Genomic DNA, 18,793 nt, shown 5'->3' on the forward strand with positions numbered 1-18,793 from the left:
AATTAAAAATAAAGAAATAAAACAGAAAAATTCCCAGGATCCTCAGTCCTTTAGGGATGGACTAAATGGCTGGCAGCATCACAAAAGCATCCTGAATGTGGTGGAGCTTATGTTGAGAGCTAAAGTTTATATATTTTTATTTTTATCTTTTAATTCCATTTTCCCACAAATTTTTGGAAGTTCCCATGTAAGTGTACGTGTATATGTGGAGCATTTTGCTTATCCCTTTATCATTGATGGACATTTGGATTGTTTCCATGTCTTCCCTATTGTGAATAATGCTGCTATGAACATGGATGTACAAACATGCCTTTAAGACCCTGTGTATTAGTTCATTTTCATGCTGCTGATAAATACATACTGGAAACTGGGAACAAAAAGAGGTTTAATTGGACTTACAGTTCCACATGGCTGGGGAGGCCTCAGTACCATGGTGGGAAGCAAAAGGCACTTCTTACATGGTGGCATCAAGAGAAAAATGAGGGAGAAGCAAAAGCGGAAACCCCTGATAAACCCATCGGATCTCATGAGACTTGTTCACCATCATGAGAATAGCATGCGAAAAACAAGCTCCCATGATTCAATTACCTTTCCCTGGGTCCCTCCCACAACACATGGGAATTCTGGGAGATACAATTCAAGCTGAGATTTGGGTGGGGACACAGCCAAACCATATCACCTTGCTTTTATTTTTTTGGGTTAGACAGCCAGAAGTGGAAACACTAGATCATATGGTAATTGTATTTTTTAATTTTTTAAGGAAACACTATACTGTTTTCTACAGTGGCTGCACCACTTTACTTTCCTACCAACAGTGCACAGGGTTCCAGTTTCTCCACATTCTCACCAACAGTTTTCATTTCTTTTTATAGCTGAATAATATTCTATTGCGTGCATATACTATATGTATTTTGTTCATCCACTTAGCTGATGGACATTTGGGTTGTTTCTGTCTTTTGGTTACTGTGAATAGTGCTGCCATGAACATCGGTGTATGTGTGTCCCTGCTTTCAATAGTTTGGGGTTACATACCTTGGAGTGGGATTGCGGGACTGTATGCCTCATTTTTTGAGGAATCTATGGGCTTGTAAAGGTAAACTGTGCTCTGTAAGTCAGCGCTGTCCGTCCCAGTCTTCTGAGCAGACATCCCTGGGCGGGGGTCCTTCCTCTCTCCAGTGTGCTACCCCGCCCCCTTGTTTGCTCTCTAGAAAGCACTTCTCTGAGCCTCTTTTACGGAGAGGTAGGGCAGCTGGCAACGAAGATTGCCTTGGTGTCCAGTCAGGCTGGCCCAGGGGACCAGGTGGGGGTCGGCCCTTGCGTGTCCCCTGAGGAGGTGTGTGGACAGCGGGGGAGGCTCCTCGGTCCTTTGCAAGCTCGCGGCTGAGTGGGGCCGTATCCGCCCACTCAGACGGCGCTGGGCTGCCAAGGTGAGCCGCCGAGGAGCCTGGTGCCCCGAGGCGGGCACAGCCGCCCCGCATGGGTGCCCCCGGCTCGGGGTTGACGCAGAACCCTGCCCGGAGCCCCAGCGGCCCCGTTCCCGCCCCGGGCGGCCGTTTCGAAGCCTGAGCCCGGCAACGCGCCGCCCGCCTGGCCCGGCTCCCTCCCGCGCGTCCTCGTCGCGAGCGGCAGCCTGGGCGCTCCGGACACTCCCGTCCAGGGCCATCCCGGCCTCCGCAGCCCCGCTGGCCCGGGCGACCCCCGACACGCCTCGCCTGGAGCCCGCACCTCGGCGCCCCACGGCCACCGGAGGCGGGGACAGGGAGTCCGGGGCGGGCAGGGCCGGGGGATCTGCAGCGGCGGCGAGAGCGTAACTCCCCAGCCAGAGCCGGGAGAGCCCCGAGCAGAGGAGGAAGGGAGCGGGGACCTGCCCTCCGCCTGCCGGCTTCTGGGAGAAGCGTCTCCTGTTACGGCCCCGGAATAAGAAACCCGGACCTTGCCCGCTGGGCTCCGCGATGCCGCAGGTACAGAGCCCGCCCTCCCGGGGAGGATGCTCCAGAGACCCCGCGCTCCACCGGCTGCGGCCGTGGGGTGCGGGGGCTTCTGAGTGAAGAGGGGGCTTTGCAAGGGATTCATTCCTGTGCATTTCTTCAGGAGAGCCAGGCTTCCCCTCCTCTGCCCTTAGGGGAAGCCGCCCAGGCTCCAGGGGGAAAGTTGGGAGCAGGCGGGGGACTTGTCAGCAGGGGTTTGTGAGAGAGGCTCCCAGAGATCGAGAGGTCACCAGGTGGGGGTAGGACTGGGGTTCCTCTCTGAACGGTGAGAATAAAGGAGAAAAGACGGCTGGACATTCATCCTTAATCTCGTGACGCCCTCCTCTCCACCCCCGAAGTTTCTATATTCTTTGCTTTTAAACACTACTTTGAGCCTTCAGGTAGCATGCTTGTAGGGGTACCCCTCCAGGAGTGGCATGCCCCTGTGAGCCACGGGGCCTGCAAGGAGTGGGGCCTGTCCCGCCTGGGCTCCAAGCCTGCCCACCTCCTTCCTTTCGGCTGAGTTCTGCTTCTCCTCCCTGACAGGGGCAGAGGGCAAGGGCTAAGCCAAACAGAATTGAGAGCTCAGAGGAAGGAAAAAATCAGGGGAAGGAGTTGGGAAAGAGAGGCAAGGAGAGGCAGCGGTGGGGCTGAGCCTCGCTGGGGCACAGAGGGACTTTAACCCTGGCCCCAAGAAGACAGGCTCCAGATGTTTTGGCTTGGAGGAATATGGAGAGCAGGCTTTCCTGGGGGTGGGGAGGTCGGGTCCTGGGCATCTTTCTCATCTTCCTTTCCCAGGAAACTCAGGCTTGCATTCTTCCCTCTGTTCTCCTGACATTTGTTTTAGGGTGCTCTCCAGACCTCAGCTCTCCTTCTATGTCTCACTCGCTGGTCTGATGTCTTCAGGGTTTGGGAGGGACTGCAGGGAGAGGGCAGGGGATAGGGGGACTCTGGCTGCCTCCCTGTCCCCACCAGGGCAGCTGACACTCCCCCAGACCCCTCACCCCTGCCCCATTATGTGGTGTGGTGGAGTCCCTGTATCAGGATTTCGCTCCCCTTCCTTGCAGCTGACGGAGGAGGCCTGAGAGCTCAGTAGTAACTCCTTGCAGTTCTAGGGTGTAACGCTCTCCTCCAGGGAGCTGCAGGCTGTGCAGACATTATTGATCTCCTGCCTGGCAGATGTTGAACCTCTGAGTGTTTAAGCTATTTACCTCTGGACACTCAACCAGCCAAGGAAAAATTTTGCTCTAGAGTCCCCATTCTCATCACTTGGTTATGACTTTACCCTACAGCTTCTGCCTGGGGACAGACCTTCATAAATGCTGTTTCCAGTTTCTAGGGTCACAGCAGGTTCTGATGTGGGAACACGAAGTCCAGCAAAGAGAGAGGAAGGTGGCTGTTCTATGGCTCGTGATTTTAGAGCCATGTTTTGCCAGAAGAGCAAGGAGAGCAGACAGGCTTGTCTGAAAGCCCTCCCTCTTAAAGAGCATTTAAAGTAATTTCTTACTCTTCAGCCTCCCCACACTCCCAACTTTTGTCCTTGAGAAAAGGTGCAACATTTCTGAGTCTTCAGTGGAATAGAAATCAACTGAGCCAGTGCCTGATTGTCTCTATAGCAATCCACCCTTCCCTATGTTCAATGCATGTGGTTTTCCTTCATTTTCTCCCATTGGTTCCTTTATTTCTACTCCATCACCCTATATTCACTCTGGGCAGGTAGCTAATAGGTCTGCCTAGGTTACAGGGTGGTTTTAAATTTGGCCAGCTTTACTCCAACATGTAGCCAACTGTTTGTATGTCTTTCAAAGGTTTAGAATGGAGCTCAGACACCATACCCCAAAGATGCTGGCAGAGACATTCTGACTCATTAATGGAGAGCTGGCTGATAGCAGAGAGGGGTGATATCAGCCTTGCAGACATTGCCCCGGGGAATTCTGAGCAGTGTTGCTCACAGCACCACCTGGCCAGATGGAGACCACCATGGGGTTCATGGATGACAATGCCACCAACACCTCCACCAGCTTCCTTTCTGCGCTCAACCCTCATGGAGCCCATGCCGCTTCCTTCCCATTCAACTTCAGCTATGGTGACTATGATATGCCTTTGGATGAAGATGAGGATGTGACCAATTCCCGGACGTTCTTTGCTGCCAAGATTGTCATTGGGATGGCCCTGGTGGGCATCATGCTGGTCTGTGGCATTGGCAACTTCGTCTTTATCGCTGCCCTGGTCCGCTACAAGAAACTGCGCAATCTCACCAACCTGCTCATCGCCAACCTGGCCATCTCGGATTTCCTGGTGGCCATTGTCTGCTGCCCATTTGAGATGGACTACTATGTGGTGCGCCAGCTCTCCTGGGAGCACGGCCACGTCCTGTGCACCTCTGTCAACTACCTGCGCACTGTCTCTCTCTATGTCTCCACCAATGCCCTGCTGGCCATTGCCATTGACAGGTGAGTGCAGCAGCAGTGGGGGCAACAAAGGCAGTCAGGGAGGAAGGAGCATTGGAATTGCCCCCTCCTGTACTGCAGTTGCAGATTGATGAGAGGTGTCTCTATTCACCCTAGATGTAGATGCATGGGGGACTCAAAAGCTTGCCCATTGACTGACAGTGAGAAGAGTTCTCCTTTTCCAGCTTTGTTCAGACAGAAGGCAGCAGAGCCCTCTAGAGTTGGGTGATGGGAAGCTTTTGGTCTTCCCTGCTATGGATGTTTTCCTAGATGTTATACCTTTCAAGGTCTAGAGTAGACAGGTAAGAGGAGATACTGAGGAACACTTTAAGCTCCAGGCAGTTACCTCTTGAGTCAACTTGGAAATCTTGAAGGAGGTTTCTATCTCATCAAGACTTCCTCTACTAACATATGACCTTCTAGCATCATCTGTTTTTAAATAAGATTCAAGAATTTGTGGCTGGCTGTGGTAAATAGTTCAAGCCTATAATCCCAGCACTTTGGGAGTCTGAGGCAGGAGGAGCATTTGAGGCCAGGAGTTCGAGACCAGCATGGGTAACATATCCAGACCTCATCTTTTGAAAAAATAAAAAAATTAGCTGGGTGTGATGGTGAGTGCCTATAGTCCTAGCTAGTTGGGAGGCTGAGGCAGGAGGATCACTTGAGCCCAGGAGTTCCAGGCTGTAGTGAGCTATGTTCATGCCACTGCACTCCAGCCTGGGTGACAGAGGGAGACCTTGTCTCTAAAAAATAAATAAATAAATAAATAAAAAAGATTGAAGGATTTGTTTTGAAAAGAAAAAGAGAACATGTGCTTATTTACTTTTTGTTGTTGCATTAATCACTTTGTACCTTTTAGTCCATTTGCACAGATAGTGCAGAAGAACTGTTTCTGGTGATCACAAATAAAATCAGGAAGAGCAGCCCCTGCATGTCTTCCTTCAACTTAGTCTCTTCCTTTAGTGTAAACTTGTGCTAATGGGCCAGGCTGGTCTTTGTTCCTTGGGGGACAATCTTTGCTAGCTCCTCTGCCCACAGTTGGACTGTCATTACAAAGCACCTGGTTACAGTCTAGAGACAATTACCCTGAGGATCAAATCAGGCCTCTGTGTACTTGGATCTGAACAGCCTGTCTCTGTCCCTTAACCCAGAGAGCCTGAGGCGTACATGCTCTCCCTGTTCTCTGGCCTCGGGGATCTGAGGGGGTTTGACCTGGCCCTCACAGTCAGGACGCTGTTCCAGAGAGGAGCACAGCTAAGAAGGCTTGTTTTCTGAGACCACAGGCAGGGCGAGCAGGGGTGAGATGACCGAAAAGGATAACCTGAGAAAAGGGGGTTGCCAAGGAGCCTCTGTCTGTAAAACCGCCGAGGGGTGGAACCTCTGCCTCCCTTCTCCAGGGAAGGACATCGGGGAGTTAGCAGCGTACATAGCCCTTGGTCTGTCCCCGTAGATCCTTGCAGAACGCTACTTCTCCTTGGCCACATTCCCTCCACTGAATCACAGAGTCCTGCGGCTTTTCATTTACCTGGGCAAGGATCCCAGGTGAACCCACAGAAGGAGCAGGAGGAGAGCAGTCAAGTAGAGTATCTGCCTCCTAGGTTCCCTTCAGAGCTGCCAAGGAAGAGCTCCAGGGACTTTGTCTCTGAACTTTTCTGAAAATAGAAGCCGCCACCTTCTCTCTTAGCCCATGAACAGGACAAAGCATACAGAGTCATTTCCTGAAGTTTCATACTAGCAAGAAACTACATGTGCTCAGCTACTAAAAGTGGGGCAGGGTGCCTCCTGTGGAGTGGGACCCTATTCCCTGGATGAGATCCATTTTACCACTTGTACGGAGTAACAATGGTAGGAGGAAGTAGCTTCAAGGGGAAAGGAAGCCGGGATACACTAAGGGGCATTGAGTTATTTGGAACATGTAAGAATGATATCGATGTCAACCAGTCAGTCTCCATCTACTGAAATTCTTCAAGCTCATAACCTCCTTTCATACCAAACAGAGCTTGTCTGAAATACTGCAAGCTTTTCTCTTGCAGTGTGTTTACACAACGGAAATCAGATACAATAATAAAGATGAATTAGAAAACATGCTTTGCACCGTGGGGGCTGCTATGGTTGAGTGGGGTTATGACTGGAAGCTTGTACCCAGACCTCGAGGAAAGCACCGTGGACCTTCACGGGGCTGCCCAGTGGTCTTGGCGGATAAACGGCTGCTCCAATGCCCATTCTTTTATTGATGTTTGTGATCTTTTCTTCAATTATTTTTATGTGTATGTGTTGTTACCATCTAAATTGTGGTCTAGGAATCATTAATTTTTCTCTGGTCTCATGTGTTGTTCAGGATTTGATCAGTTGGGAGCAACTAATTTTTATCTCGGTTTATAACAAATACACTTAGTTGTAAAAATGCCTTTATTTTTGTTTAATGAAACTTCTGTAGCCATGTTAGCAGTTATTCTGCCTGAGTTTAAATTCTGGCTGTATTGTGTGTTGGGTCTTCTGTTAGTTATTTGGCCTCTCTCTGCCTCCGTTTTATCGCCTATAAAATGAGGATAAAAAGAAAGCCTATTGTATTGGGTTGCTTTGAGGATTAAATGAAATGATATATTTAATTGCTTAGAACAATATTTAAAACAGTAAGCAATAAATAAACAGTGGATGTGATAATTCTTAATTCTTAAATTAACCCTTATAGGAACGTCTACAGCAAAAAAGCAGATAAACTAATGAACATTTCTGATACACTAACCCCTTTGTTTTCGTTGAAATTATTGTTTTTATTATGTGGTTTTTAAAAAATACAAGATTTCTACAAAATGCTAGAACAAAACTATTTATCATCTACCTGCTTGTATTTATTTATATTATTGGTTCCATTGTTCTCCCAGGCATCTAGCCTAGAAGAAAGTCTCCTTTGCCCCGGCTGCTCTCCCTTCTTCACCAGCATTCATTCAACTTCCAGGTCTTGGCAATACCCATTTGTTCATTAGGGCTGGTATCCTAGTCTCCTCTTGGTCTTCCTGCCTTCAGTGTTTCTTGGATCTCCCCATCTGTCGACTCTACTCCCCTGACAATCCATCCGAAGCTTTCATTCATTCATTCATTTAAACAATGCATTTTTATAGAGTAACTATGATGTGACAGATGCTATTGCAAGCACTGGAGATACGACAGTGAACAAGACAAAAAAACTCCTTGCTTTCCTGGAGCTTATACCCAAGGGATAGAGAGAGATCCAGTCAGGCAAACAAAAGAGGAAGGTAATTTCAGAAGCAAGAAATACTCTGAACAAAAAGCAAGCACACACGTAAAATGTTGAGAGTGAATCTAGGTGGGGCCTATTCTAGGTGAGTAGTCAAGAGAAGGGTCTCCGAGGAGTGGCCTTTGAACTGGCTTATGAATGATGCAGGGGGAAACAGCCTGCCTTGGGAAGACAGGGAGCAAGCATCCCAGACAAGGGGGATTGTAAGTGCAAAGCCCCAGAGGCAGGAACAAACCAGACGAGTTCTATGAACAGAGGAACAGAGAGAAGGCCCCATGTGGGCCGAGGGAAGTAAGCAAGGCTGCAGCCAAATTAATCTTCTGTCTTGTACATGTCTCCCCTCTCTTGCTTAAAAGACCTCTAATAACTCCATTGTCTACAAAGTATGGCTCAAACCCTTTCATCTGTTCTTCCAAACTTTTATTATCTAGCCCCAGACTGCTTCCCGGTCTCAGGGTTAAACACATTTATGTCCTGTTTCCCCAAAAAATGTTGCAATCTTTGTAAGAACTGTCACCATGGCTTTTTTATTTAAAAAAAAATTTTTTAGAGATGGGATCTTGCTATGCTGCCCAGGCTAGTCTTGAACTAGTCTCAAGTGATTCTTGTACCCCTACCTCCCAAAGTGTTGGGATTACAGGTGTGAGCCACTGTGTCCAGCCAACTTTTTACATGTGTATTCACCCAGTGCCAGGCACTCGATGAGGGTGAAATTGCACAAAAACCCTATTAGGTGCCCAGAATTCACAGACAGCAAAAGGTTATAAAAGAAGTAAGACACAATCACAGCTCTTGAGAGGCTGACCATCTGGAGTTGCAGGTAGGATGGGACCAGGGAGAACTAGCACTTACAAAACAGTTAAGGAATAAGTAAGGGATAAATTTGAAGGAAAATTTAGAGAAGAGTAAGATCATTATGTACCAGAGTAGTCAGAGGAGGCTTCATGCAGGAGGTGGACTTCTAAGTGTCCTTCAACAAATGAAGATCAACAAAGGAGAGACAAGTTTTCCCAAGAGAGTGAGTAAAACAGTGTTCGGAAAAGCCTAGAGGTGGGAATGCCTGAGGTGAGTTTGAGGTACCTTAGAGAGGGATGTCGGGCGTGGGTAAGAAACAGAAGGACAATAGAGATCAGAAAGAATAGGATCTATTTCAGAAGGTCTCAACGGCTAGGCAGAGGGAGTCAGACCTGAGGGAAGCAGGAAACTAAAAAAGATCATGAGGCCAGCTGCGATGGCTCATGCCCGTAATCCTAGCACTTTGGGAACCCTAGGCAGGTAGATCCCTTGAGCTCAGGGTTCGAGATCAGCCTGGGCAACACAGAGAGATCCTGTCTCTACAAAAAAAAACTAATGTGGATTTAATAAGATTAACAGTGACTAATGTGAATTTAATAGGGTTTGTAAGTGCTAGTTCTCCCTGGTCCCATCCTACCTGCAACTCCAGATGGTCAGCCCCTCAAGAGCTGTGATTGTGTCTTACTTCTTTTATAACCTTTTACTGTCTGTGAATTTACCAGGCATGGTGGCATGTGCCTGTAGTCCCAGCTACTCAGGAGGCTGGGGTGGGAGGAACCACTGGGCCCAGGAGATAGAGGCTGCAGTGAGCTGTTGTGCCACTGCACTCCAGCCAGCTTGGGTGACAGAGCAATACCCTGTCTTAAAAAAAAATGCATCATGAGAGACCTCCGCCCGAGCCACAGGTCTGGGTTTCCTTTTAATGTGTAGACACTAAGATCCCACAGCATGTGGGGGCTCCAGGGAATTTCTCTTTTACCCAGAATGCTGAGGAAACTGGCCAGTCTATGTACCTGTGAAGAAGCTCTCTTCTTCTGTCTTGATGAAGCTAAGGCCTGAATAATCTTGCCCAACCTTAGGAAGCACAGAAGCCTCCTGGTGAGCTCATTAGTCAGGGCCACTGGCCTGACGATTGGGTTGTGTTGTCTCTGCCCATCCCATGACTAGCCTAGTAGCTGCTGGGACCACTGTTACCATGACTTGATCCGGGACTTGGTCCTGGGAAGAGAGACAGAGCCCAAATACTTCTTTTCCAGCCCATTGTTATCACAATTATTGCCTGGACCATCTCTTTGTCTAGCAGCCTTTATTCCTTGTTCTCTGGGAACTGTTAGCTCTACGTGAATCTGGACCTAAGCCACTGTAGTGGCAGACACACAGGGCAAGCCAAGGACATACTCATAAGCAGAGAAAAGCGGCTGCCGCATGTCAGACCCCTTTTTGGAACACCAATAGTTAGAAACCAACTGTGATGGACAGGAAAGAGGAGAAGGGCTGCTGGGATGCCAGGAAGGCAAGAGGAGGGGGCATCGTTTGCTCTTGGCTGAAAAAAGGAGGAGGTAAAAAGCATTCAGAGAGGCCACTGGATTTGCAGAAAGATGTGGGTCTGAGTCATTGTTCTGTTGATATCTAGTTGTGTGGCTTTTTGGCAGGTTAACTTCCCCAAGCCTCAGTTTTCTCATCTATAAAGTGGACATCGTCACTGTCTTACTTATTTAATAGGGTTGGAATTATCTAGTGAAAAAGTGGATTTGAAAATGCGCTGTAAATTGTAAACTTCTTTATAAACATAAGCAAACATAGCATTACTAATGCTAGAGGTCTGGAGTTCTGGTCCTAGCATCGCCAATGCTGATGGAAATCCTTGAAACAGTTTTCCGCAATTTGCCTATTTGTAAATATACCAGGAATGCCTCCCACACAGCTCATGGCACTAATCCTGGGGATGGAGTTGGGGTGATGTCAGAGAGACTCAGAATGAAATAACTATCTGATAGGTAGTCACAGATTACCCTGAAGATTAGTTTTGATGTATAGAGTTTATCCTATAAAATAGAAAGTAGGAGAGGACTTGCAAATAGAGTATTTGCCAATAACAGGTAAAGGAAAATTGCTGTGTATACAGAATAGCTCTGGGAAAAAATACATTTTAAAATGTTAGTAATTCCTTGTATATTAATAGCTTACTGATGCTATGTGCAGTGTCTCATTGGAGCCTCATAGTATCTAGGTAATATTCCTATTTTATAGATGAGGGAAGTGAACCTATAGGGATAAGAAAAATGACTCAGATTCATAGAGCAACTTTCTGGCAAACCTGGGATTAGACTTGTGGTCTTCTGAGTCTTAGGTCGGTGTTCTCTCCCATATGTTTATTGAAAACACACTCTGTCTGAAGCATCATAAAGGCTTAGGTAGCTACTATCGGGAAAAGGAATGGAATTATGTGGTGAAAATTCTTATAGGGAATAAATATGAAATAGGAAATTTCTTTGTCAGAGTAATCAGCAGAATGTGGCGGGGTAGGCAGAGAGCAATGGAGCCAATGAGAGCAGAAGGTCTAAACTCTCCATTTTCATTGTGAGTCAGGGCTAGTTTGAGGCTCTGGTTACATCAGAGGTCTTAATGAAGGGCTCACTCTCGTGCATTGACAATGGCATTGCCAATACCCTGCAGACATTTCCCTTTTTACTTCTGGCACTTGGGAGATTGGCTAGAGTGCCAGGGATGGCAGTCAGCGGGTGTCCAGAGTGGGCGCAACCCATCCTACTTCATCTAACCTCTGGGGGCTAGAAGAGAGCTAGAGGCTTACTCCTGCCAACTCTCTAAAGGATGCTCAATAGGCTTGAGTGCCCAGGCTGTGAGGGAGGGACAGAAAGAGCAGAAATACAATCAGGAAAAAAAAAATAAGTAAGAATGAACCTCTCTTCAAATCAAAATTCCAAGAAAGATGACTTCATAAGGATTGGTTTCAAAGGAAACAGAGCTGGTTTGGCCTTCCTTCAGGCCCTGGTCACATTTGCTCTGGGCTCTACCTGGGATAAGTTCTGGACACGTGAGACCGTGTTTGTTTCTAGTGTTGACCAATCAATCCCCTCCCACTTCACTCCCCATCTCTCTCTTTCCCCAACTTCCACCCCCTGCCAGCCACAGGATGTCTTCCAGGAAACCAGAGCTCTCTGCATAAGCTGTGTGCATTCTCTCTGGGAAAGAGGCTATCAGCTCTCATGCCGCACAATGACTCACATTCCCCCTAGAAAGGGCTCTCTCTGTTTCTGGACCACTGTGGTAACAGCAATGTGGGTTTTCTTTTTTTTTTTTTTTGAAAGGACAAAAGCAGTGTCTTTTCACTGTCTGATGCTTTGCGGTTAAAAAAAAAAGTACATTCGTGTATATTCTCAATTGATTTTCACATCAACTCTGTGAGGTAGGGTTAAATGTTTTCTATCAAGGAAGGGTCCTGTGGTCTGTGACCTTGAGAAAGTCATTCATCTCTCACTGCCTTCCATTTTTCCACCTGAAAATGAGACACATGGCCACAAGCTTTTCCTCCTCTGCATGCAAAGCAACAGTTTTTAGAATGTGGAATGAAGAAAAACCTTTGCCCACTGTTTCCATTGGAAAGGGCAGATTCTCCCAACTTGTTGAATTATCTTGCCCTTTTAGCTCTAAACTGAGAGGTAATTAGAATGAACAGCCCAAGAACAGGAAGGAGCTGGGAACAGTGCCAGGCTAGAAACCGATGGGAGGAATTATTATATTTAATACTAATTGTTATCATTTTGAGTACATATTAGGTTTAAAACTGTGCCAGGCACAGTGCATACATTATCACATTTAATATTTAACAGCCAACAAAACTTTTGCAGATAAGGAAACTAAGGGTCAGAGTGCATCAACAAAACTTGGCTGAGGTTGCACAGCTAATTAGAGATGACCCTGGGGTTTGCTTCAAGTTGGCCTTTTGCGGAAGCCCACGTACCACTGGGAGTTTCCTCCACACATACCATTTGGTTGCTCCTTAGACTGTTGCAAAATGAAATAGCAGATTTGCTTGAGCCCAGGGGTTTGAGACTAGCCTGGGCAGCATACGGAGACTCTGCCTCTACAAAAAATAATGAAAAAAAATTAGCGCGGGTGGTGCATTGCACCTCTAGTCCCAGCTACTTGGGAGGCTGAGGTGGGAGGATTGCTTGGGCCTAGGAGTTCGAGGCTGCAGTGAGCTATGATCATACCACTGCACTCACTGCACTCCAGCCTGGGTGACAGAGCAAAACTCTGTTTCAAAAAAAAAAAAAAAAAAAATTATCCAGCACTTCTTTCTCACAGTGGCTGCCTCCACTTGTGTTCTTGCCCTAGGTATCTGGCTATTGTCCACCCGCTGAGACCACGGATGAAGTGCCAAACAGCCACTGGCCTGATTGCCTTGGTGTGGACGGTGTCCATCCTGATCGCCATCCCTTCCGCCTACTTCACCACCGAGACGGTGCTCCTCATTGTCAGGAGCCAGGAAAAGATCTTCTGCGGCCAGATCTGGCCTGTTGACCAGCAGCTGTACTACAAGTCCTACTTCCTCTTTATCTTTGGCATTGAGTTCGTGGGCCCCGTGTTCACCATGACCCTGTGCTATGCCAGGATCTCCCGGGAGCTCTGGTTCAAGGCGGTCCCTGGATTCCAGACCGAGCAGATCCGCAAGAGGCTGCGCTGCCGCAGGAAGACGGTCTTGGTGCTTATGTGCATCCTCACCGCCTACGTGCTGTGCTGGGCGCCCTTCTACGGCTTCACCATCGTGCGCGACTTCTTCCCCACCGTGTTCGTGAAGGAGAAGCACTACCTCACTGCCTTCTACATCGTCGAGTGCATCGCCATGAGCAACAGCATGATCAACACCCTGTGCTTCGTGACAGTCAAGAACAACACCGTCAAGTACTTCAAAAAGATCATGCTGCTCCACTGGAAGGCTTCTTACAATGGCGGTAAGTCCAGTGCAGACCTGGACCTCAAGACAATCGGGATGCCTGCCACTGAAGAGGTGGACTGCATCAGACTAAAATAACCCCCTGGACTTTGCAAAGTTTAAGCACAAGTCAGGGTCCTGCGGACACTGACTAGTGTGCTTGGATGCACATCAACCTGGGACTTTTTGTTTGCGGCAGAGGGCAGAGTAAATGGACCACTCTGTGAACCATGTTTTCAAGGAGCTCAGAGTTTCTAAAATGCATGTGACCAGACACTATCAATAGTGGCATTTGTTGAATGTCTAATTTGCACACCAGTAGGTACTGGTAAGACCTATATATGCTGATGACATTAGTTGGCAAAATGAAATTGGAATTAAACAGAGGAAAATGTTGTGGTGTAGATAGAAATAAGGGAGTTTCCACAAAAGAACTGGAGTAGGTATCTAGGATTGCAGTACATGTGTTCGCAGTGTGAGGGTATCTCTGGGCCATCCACCTACTCATCACACACCGATCTGGCCCATCTCTGGGCATATTCTTCAGCTGGAGTTCATGCCTAACATTTGCAAGACTGGAGCGAGAATGTGAAAGAGACTCTAAGCTCCTTGTGCAGCCCTTCTCTCATCTCTCATGGCGAGGGGCCTTGCATGCATGTGCATGGACATTCCAGTATTCATGGTCAAGTTCTGTGCAAACTCTTCCTCCCACACTGCTCTATGGCCACCCTCAGGCCCAGAGGTCTGCACATAGGTGGTAAGGCTCTTCATCAGAAGGACTGGCTTGGGGAAGAAGACACATAGACCCAGGATGCCATTTGGACAGGGAATTACGGGGTTCTGGGTACCTGGAGTAAGTCTAGAGGGGGAAGCCTGGATTCAGGGTAGGCGTGTCCCCTGGCTCCATGGACTTTTTGCCTTCAGTGAGGAGGGAGATGCAAGTGGAGGAGAGTTGAAACAGGAAGGCAAAACTGGAAACATGCGAGGCTCAGTGCGGTTCAGGTGCGGCAGGGGCTCAGGCTCTCCAGGTATACAGATGACAGGGTTCCCACCTGTTATTTCGTTTGGACCAATTACACTTCCCTTAAGTCCTTCCCTTCCCTCTCATGCCTCCATGCTTATGAAGCATAGAATCTTTGAAAATGGACACAGTACCGCCTGGATATGGCCTTCATTCATTTTTCTGTTTTCACCAGCTCTCAAATGTGAGTGATGAAGAGTTCCCTCCTAACCAGACAGCATGGTAAGGTATCCTCATCAATATGAACTGAGGGCAAGATATCCTTATTACTGGCCCCTGAATCCATCCTAATCTTTGTTCCTTTGGATTAAGACTTGCTTTGCTTCTAAAATAGGGTTTCTCTTAGGAGGGATAAGCCACACATTTCTAGTCCTCAGTGGGAATGAAGTCATGTGATTCAGTGGCAGAGGATGCAGGTCAGATGCATCTTCCAGAAGCCTGTGCCGCCCTGCACACCCAGGAAAGAAGGGGACATACAGACGGCTAGTGTTAGACCAAACAGTGAGCTTCAGTGACCCTACAGGTTGTTGAAGACTCATCCCACTTTCTAACCTGCCTCCTTTGTTTGATGTTTTGAGTTTTGGAGTTTGGTATTTTGGAGCTGGAAGATCTGAGAGACAGACTTGAGTCTGTCAACTGTGTAGCCCTGGGCAAAGCCTCTCTGAGGGGACAAAGGTAACACCTGTGATACCTTCTGACCGAGTGGCTATGAGAAGCCAATGAGACAATACGTGGGAGATGCCTTCAACCACACAAGTTGTCAAAAGGATGGACTAGGAACTGTGTGTAGTGCGCCTGGACAAGAAAAACTTCTTACCTTCGCTTGTGTATCCAGAAACCTGGGCGTCTCCACTTTTATTTTTCTTTGTGTAAATTATTCCTTTGCGCTTCTTAACAGTGCTGTATGCATTATGTGCCTAATAACATGGCTGTGCAAACAAGGTCATGAGATTTGCTCATAGATGCATAAAGGAAAGGGTGGCGAGTCTCCGGTTAGAAGATGAGTTTAGGGTTTTGGAAACTCCAGAATCGGAGTATCTTTGTGATCCTGGAAGTGCTGATCATCTTCCCATGCCAGTTCGCAGCCAGCATGAATCTGGGCAATGGGATCGTTGTTTCTCAGTCTGGTTTTCTTCTCACGAGTGTGTAGAGCTACAGCGTGGACTTGTCTTTTTCTTATTTAACTCTAGAGCAGCACACCTACAAGGTTTTTTAAGTGGCATGTGTGACATGTTCCCCTCCAAATATAGTCAACTCCTTATTTTGGGCAGCAAAGTTTATTTTGTATAGTTACTTTATTTGCCTGAAAGACACATTACAAAAATCTATTTATTTCTTCTATTAGATCACCCAATAGACTTACCCTACAATTTAATCATAATTTAATCATAATGCTCTTGGAGAATAAAATTAATTAAAATATTAGCCTAAACCAAATATGCATTGGAAGGCCATTTTTGTTTTTTATATAAAATCATATATTGCATTCTAAAATCTGGAAGGTTAGCTTTTGGATTAAAAAGTTAAAAATGATATAATTTATTGCATTATGTCCATCCCTTTCATTAAGAATGCTAAACAAGAGTTGATTGTATTAAACAGGAGGTTTTTATATGCGACAACCAAATCCCCCTCTGCTTTTCAGCCTAAAATGTATCAATTTTTCACTCAACTATCTGTAATGCTTCCAAATATTAGTGTGTGCTTGTAATTTTATAGTGAATGAGAGTGTTGTGTTGTTATCAAGTGAAATGAAAATACCTGTATATATAGAAAATCATGGAGCGTCATGTCCTGTGTGTTCCACCTCCTTTCCTATCCTTTTCCTAGTTGTGGTGAGATGGTTCTTTAAGTGAACACTAAGTAGTTTCCATGATCATATGATTTGTGAGATCAGTGCTAACTCATGCTGCAAACTTCCCCTCTCCATCCTAAAGAGATTTAACTGATTTATAGATCCGCTTCCTAGAAGTCTGCTCTGGTAAAACCATTAATACTTTTTAGTATCTGAGTGCCAAGACTTGAAATCTGAGGACCTGTTTATGTCTATTACATAAGCTAAGGCTAAACCTGAACAGGCTTAATATCCACACACGCAAAGTGAGCAAGAGACAAACCTATGTTATACCATGCCACGTTCAGATTTCATCCAACTAGCTGCCCGACTGATGGCTTCTCCAAAAACTGGCGGTAGCCCCACAAAATGACACTTGTTCTATGTGTGTCCATTCTGTTCTCTAAATACTTTCAGTATGCAAACAGATAAGTACATTGTCTTATACAGAAGGATAAAGATGTGATTTTATGAAATCAAACTGTTTCCATAACTAAAGTATAAGGGCAGATTTACAGTAAAGCTTTTGGAGATTTCATCTACTGAGTACAATTTAAAAAAATAATTGGAATGACACTGAACAAGGCAATGTGGTGATCACTCCAGCAATCCCTGAAGCGTGAAACAAGTTCCAGGCTCCTTATGAAAAGGAATGCCAAAGAATTTGTGAGATGACCAGAGAATTATAAATATGAGTCTTATTCTTGAAAAATATATGATGTATTTTGGACTATATCCACAAACAATGAGTCCAATTCTCTTTCCTACAGTCGAAGTGAGAATATCAAATTCAAATCACTCATTTCACAGCTGATAAAACTGAAGTCCAGAATGGGGAAGGTATTTGTTTATGGTCACACATCTGGTCACTATGAGAGCTAGGGTCAGACCCCAAGGCTCCTGAAGCGGAGTCCAGGGCTCTTCTACCACAGCATTCCTGGATGCAGGGAGCATCAGAGTCTTAGAAAGGGCAGCATCCTTTTCAAGAACCCTTGAGGTGACTGTTCAACCCCTGTCTGGCCTTCTCTGGAGATCCCTTACTTAAGAAGTTTAGCAGAGACATTCCTAGTTCTTTTGCATGCCAAGTTTAGCTCATTCTACCCCTGGGAACTCACAGCACAGGCATGGAGACCAGGAGATTTTAAGGAAGAACTGCTAAAAAATGTTTACAGATACCCTTTCTTTACCTTGCCTAGTTGGGCATTCCTGGGAATCTAAAAGGAATGACACTAGGCCCCTGTTCATGAGAACAGCTGCCCTCCCCAGGAAATCAGAGGAGAGAAATAAAGAAGTCGCACTTGGCTGGACGTGGTGGCTCACGTCTGTAATCCCAGCACTTTGGGAGGACGAAGCGGGCAGATCACGAGGTCAAGGGATCGAGACCATCCTGGCCAAGATGGTGAAACCCCATCTCTACTAAAAATACAAAAATTAGCTGGGCATGTGGTGCACACCTCTAACCCCAGCTACTCCGGAGGCTGAGGCAGGAGAATCGCTTGAACTCGGGAGGCAGAGGTTGCAGTGAGCCAAGATCTCACCACTGCACTCCAGCCTGATGACAAAGTGAGACTCTGTCTCAAAAAAAAAAAGAAGCCACACTTGGCTGAACGTCCAGAGGAGTGGCCAGACCCTGTGTGCTCAGAGTTTAGTCACATTGAGGGCCACCTTCTGCCCCTGCTGGTGAGGACAAGAGAAGCGGGGAGGCTTTTGGAAGGAGGTGAGACTTGAGCTGGACAGAAGCAAAAGGTGCAGAGAAGCAAAAGATGAGCATTCCACCTGGCAAGAGAAACATTTATTTCTTCTTTCTTCTTTTTTTTTTTTTTTTTTGAGACAAAGTCTCACTCTGTTGCCCAGGCTGGCGTGCAGTGGTGTGATCCCTGCTCACTGCAACCTTCTCCTCCCAGGTTCAAGTGATCCTCCTGCTTCAGCCTCCTGAGTAGCTGGGATTACAGGCACCCGCCACCACACCCAACTAATTTTTGTATTTTTAGTAGAAACTGGGTTCCACCATGTTGTCCAGGCTGGTCCTGAACTCCTGACCTCAAGTGATCCACCTGCCTTGGCCTCCCAAAGTGCTGGGATTACAGGCGTGAGCCATTGAGCCCAGCCTGAAAAACATCTTTTATCTGCTTTTGGAGGCTGAAATTGCTCTTCCCTGGAGGGGAGGACCGCTCACACAATGATGGAATTGCCGCCCCTGGTAGAGGCAGCTCAAAAACTGGAAAACACAGAGACATAAGAAAGGAATACCAGAGCCTTATCTGAGAGTGGGTTTTGATGGGATAGAGGCAGGAGGGCCAAGGGCAGAGAGAAACTGGCTGTATGAAATAGGTCTGTGTGATGGGGTGAGGGAGGCATTTCATAATTAGGAAAAAAAAGAATATGAAGGGAAAGGTTGTCGGAAACAAATTTGGCTGACTTTAATACTAACAGCAAGGAGAATCTGCCATGTATTGGGCTGAGCTGAGCATGTTACAGGAATTGTCTCAGTCAGTCCTCATACTGTCCTC

The 18,793-nt window shown here is 46.8% G+C and overlaps 1 protein-coding gene across 1 annotated transcript; it reads left to right on the forward strand.

Annotated features, from left to right (window-relative positions):
• The first annotated feature begins 1,702 nt into the window (after window positions 1-1,702).
• PROKR1 (prokineticin receptor 1) lies at window positions 1,703-13,805 on the forward strand. The gene is made up of 3 exons (XM_025354615.1): window positions 1,703-1,961; window positions 3,776-4,420; window positions 12,831-13,805. The coding sequence occupies exons 2-3, from the start codon at window positions 3,936-3,938 to the stop codon at window positions 13,525-13,527; spliced, it is 1,182 nt and encodes a 393-aa protein (XP_025210400.1). The 5' UTR covers window positions 1,703-1,961; window positions 3,776-3,935; the 3' UTR covers window positions 13,528-13,805.
• The last annotated feature ends 4,988 nt before the right edge of the window (window positions 13,806-18,793 follow it).

The sequence above is a fragment of the Theropithecus gelada genome, chromosome 13 (assembly GCF_003255815.1).
Source record: "Theropithecus gelada isolate Dixy chromosome 13, Tgel_1.0, whole genome shotgun sequence".
Classification (NCBI taxonomy): Eukaryota; Metazoa; Chordata; class Mammalia; order Primates; family Cercopithecidae; genus Theropithecus; species Theropithecus gelada.

What these genes read in the sequence shown, in the direction of transcription:
- PROKR1 (XM_025354615.1), top strand. Translation starts at nt 3,936, where the DNA reads ATGGAGACCACCATGGGGTTCATGGATGACAATGCCACCAACACCTCC. An exon ending in CTGGCCATTGCCATTGACAG is followed by an intron (nt 4,421 to 12,830) that starts GTGAGTGCAGCA and finishes TTCTTGCCCTAG; the next exon opens with GTATCTGGCTATTGTCCACC.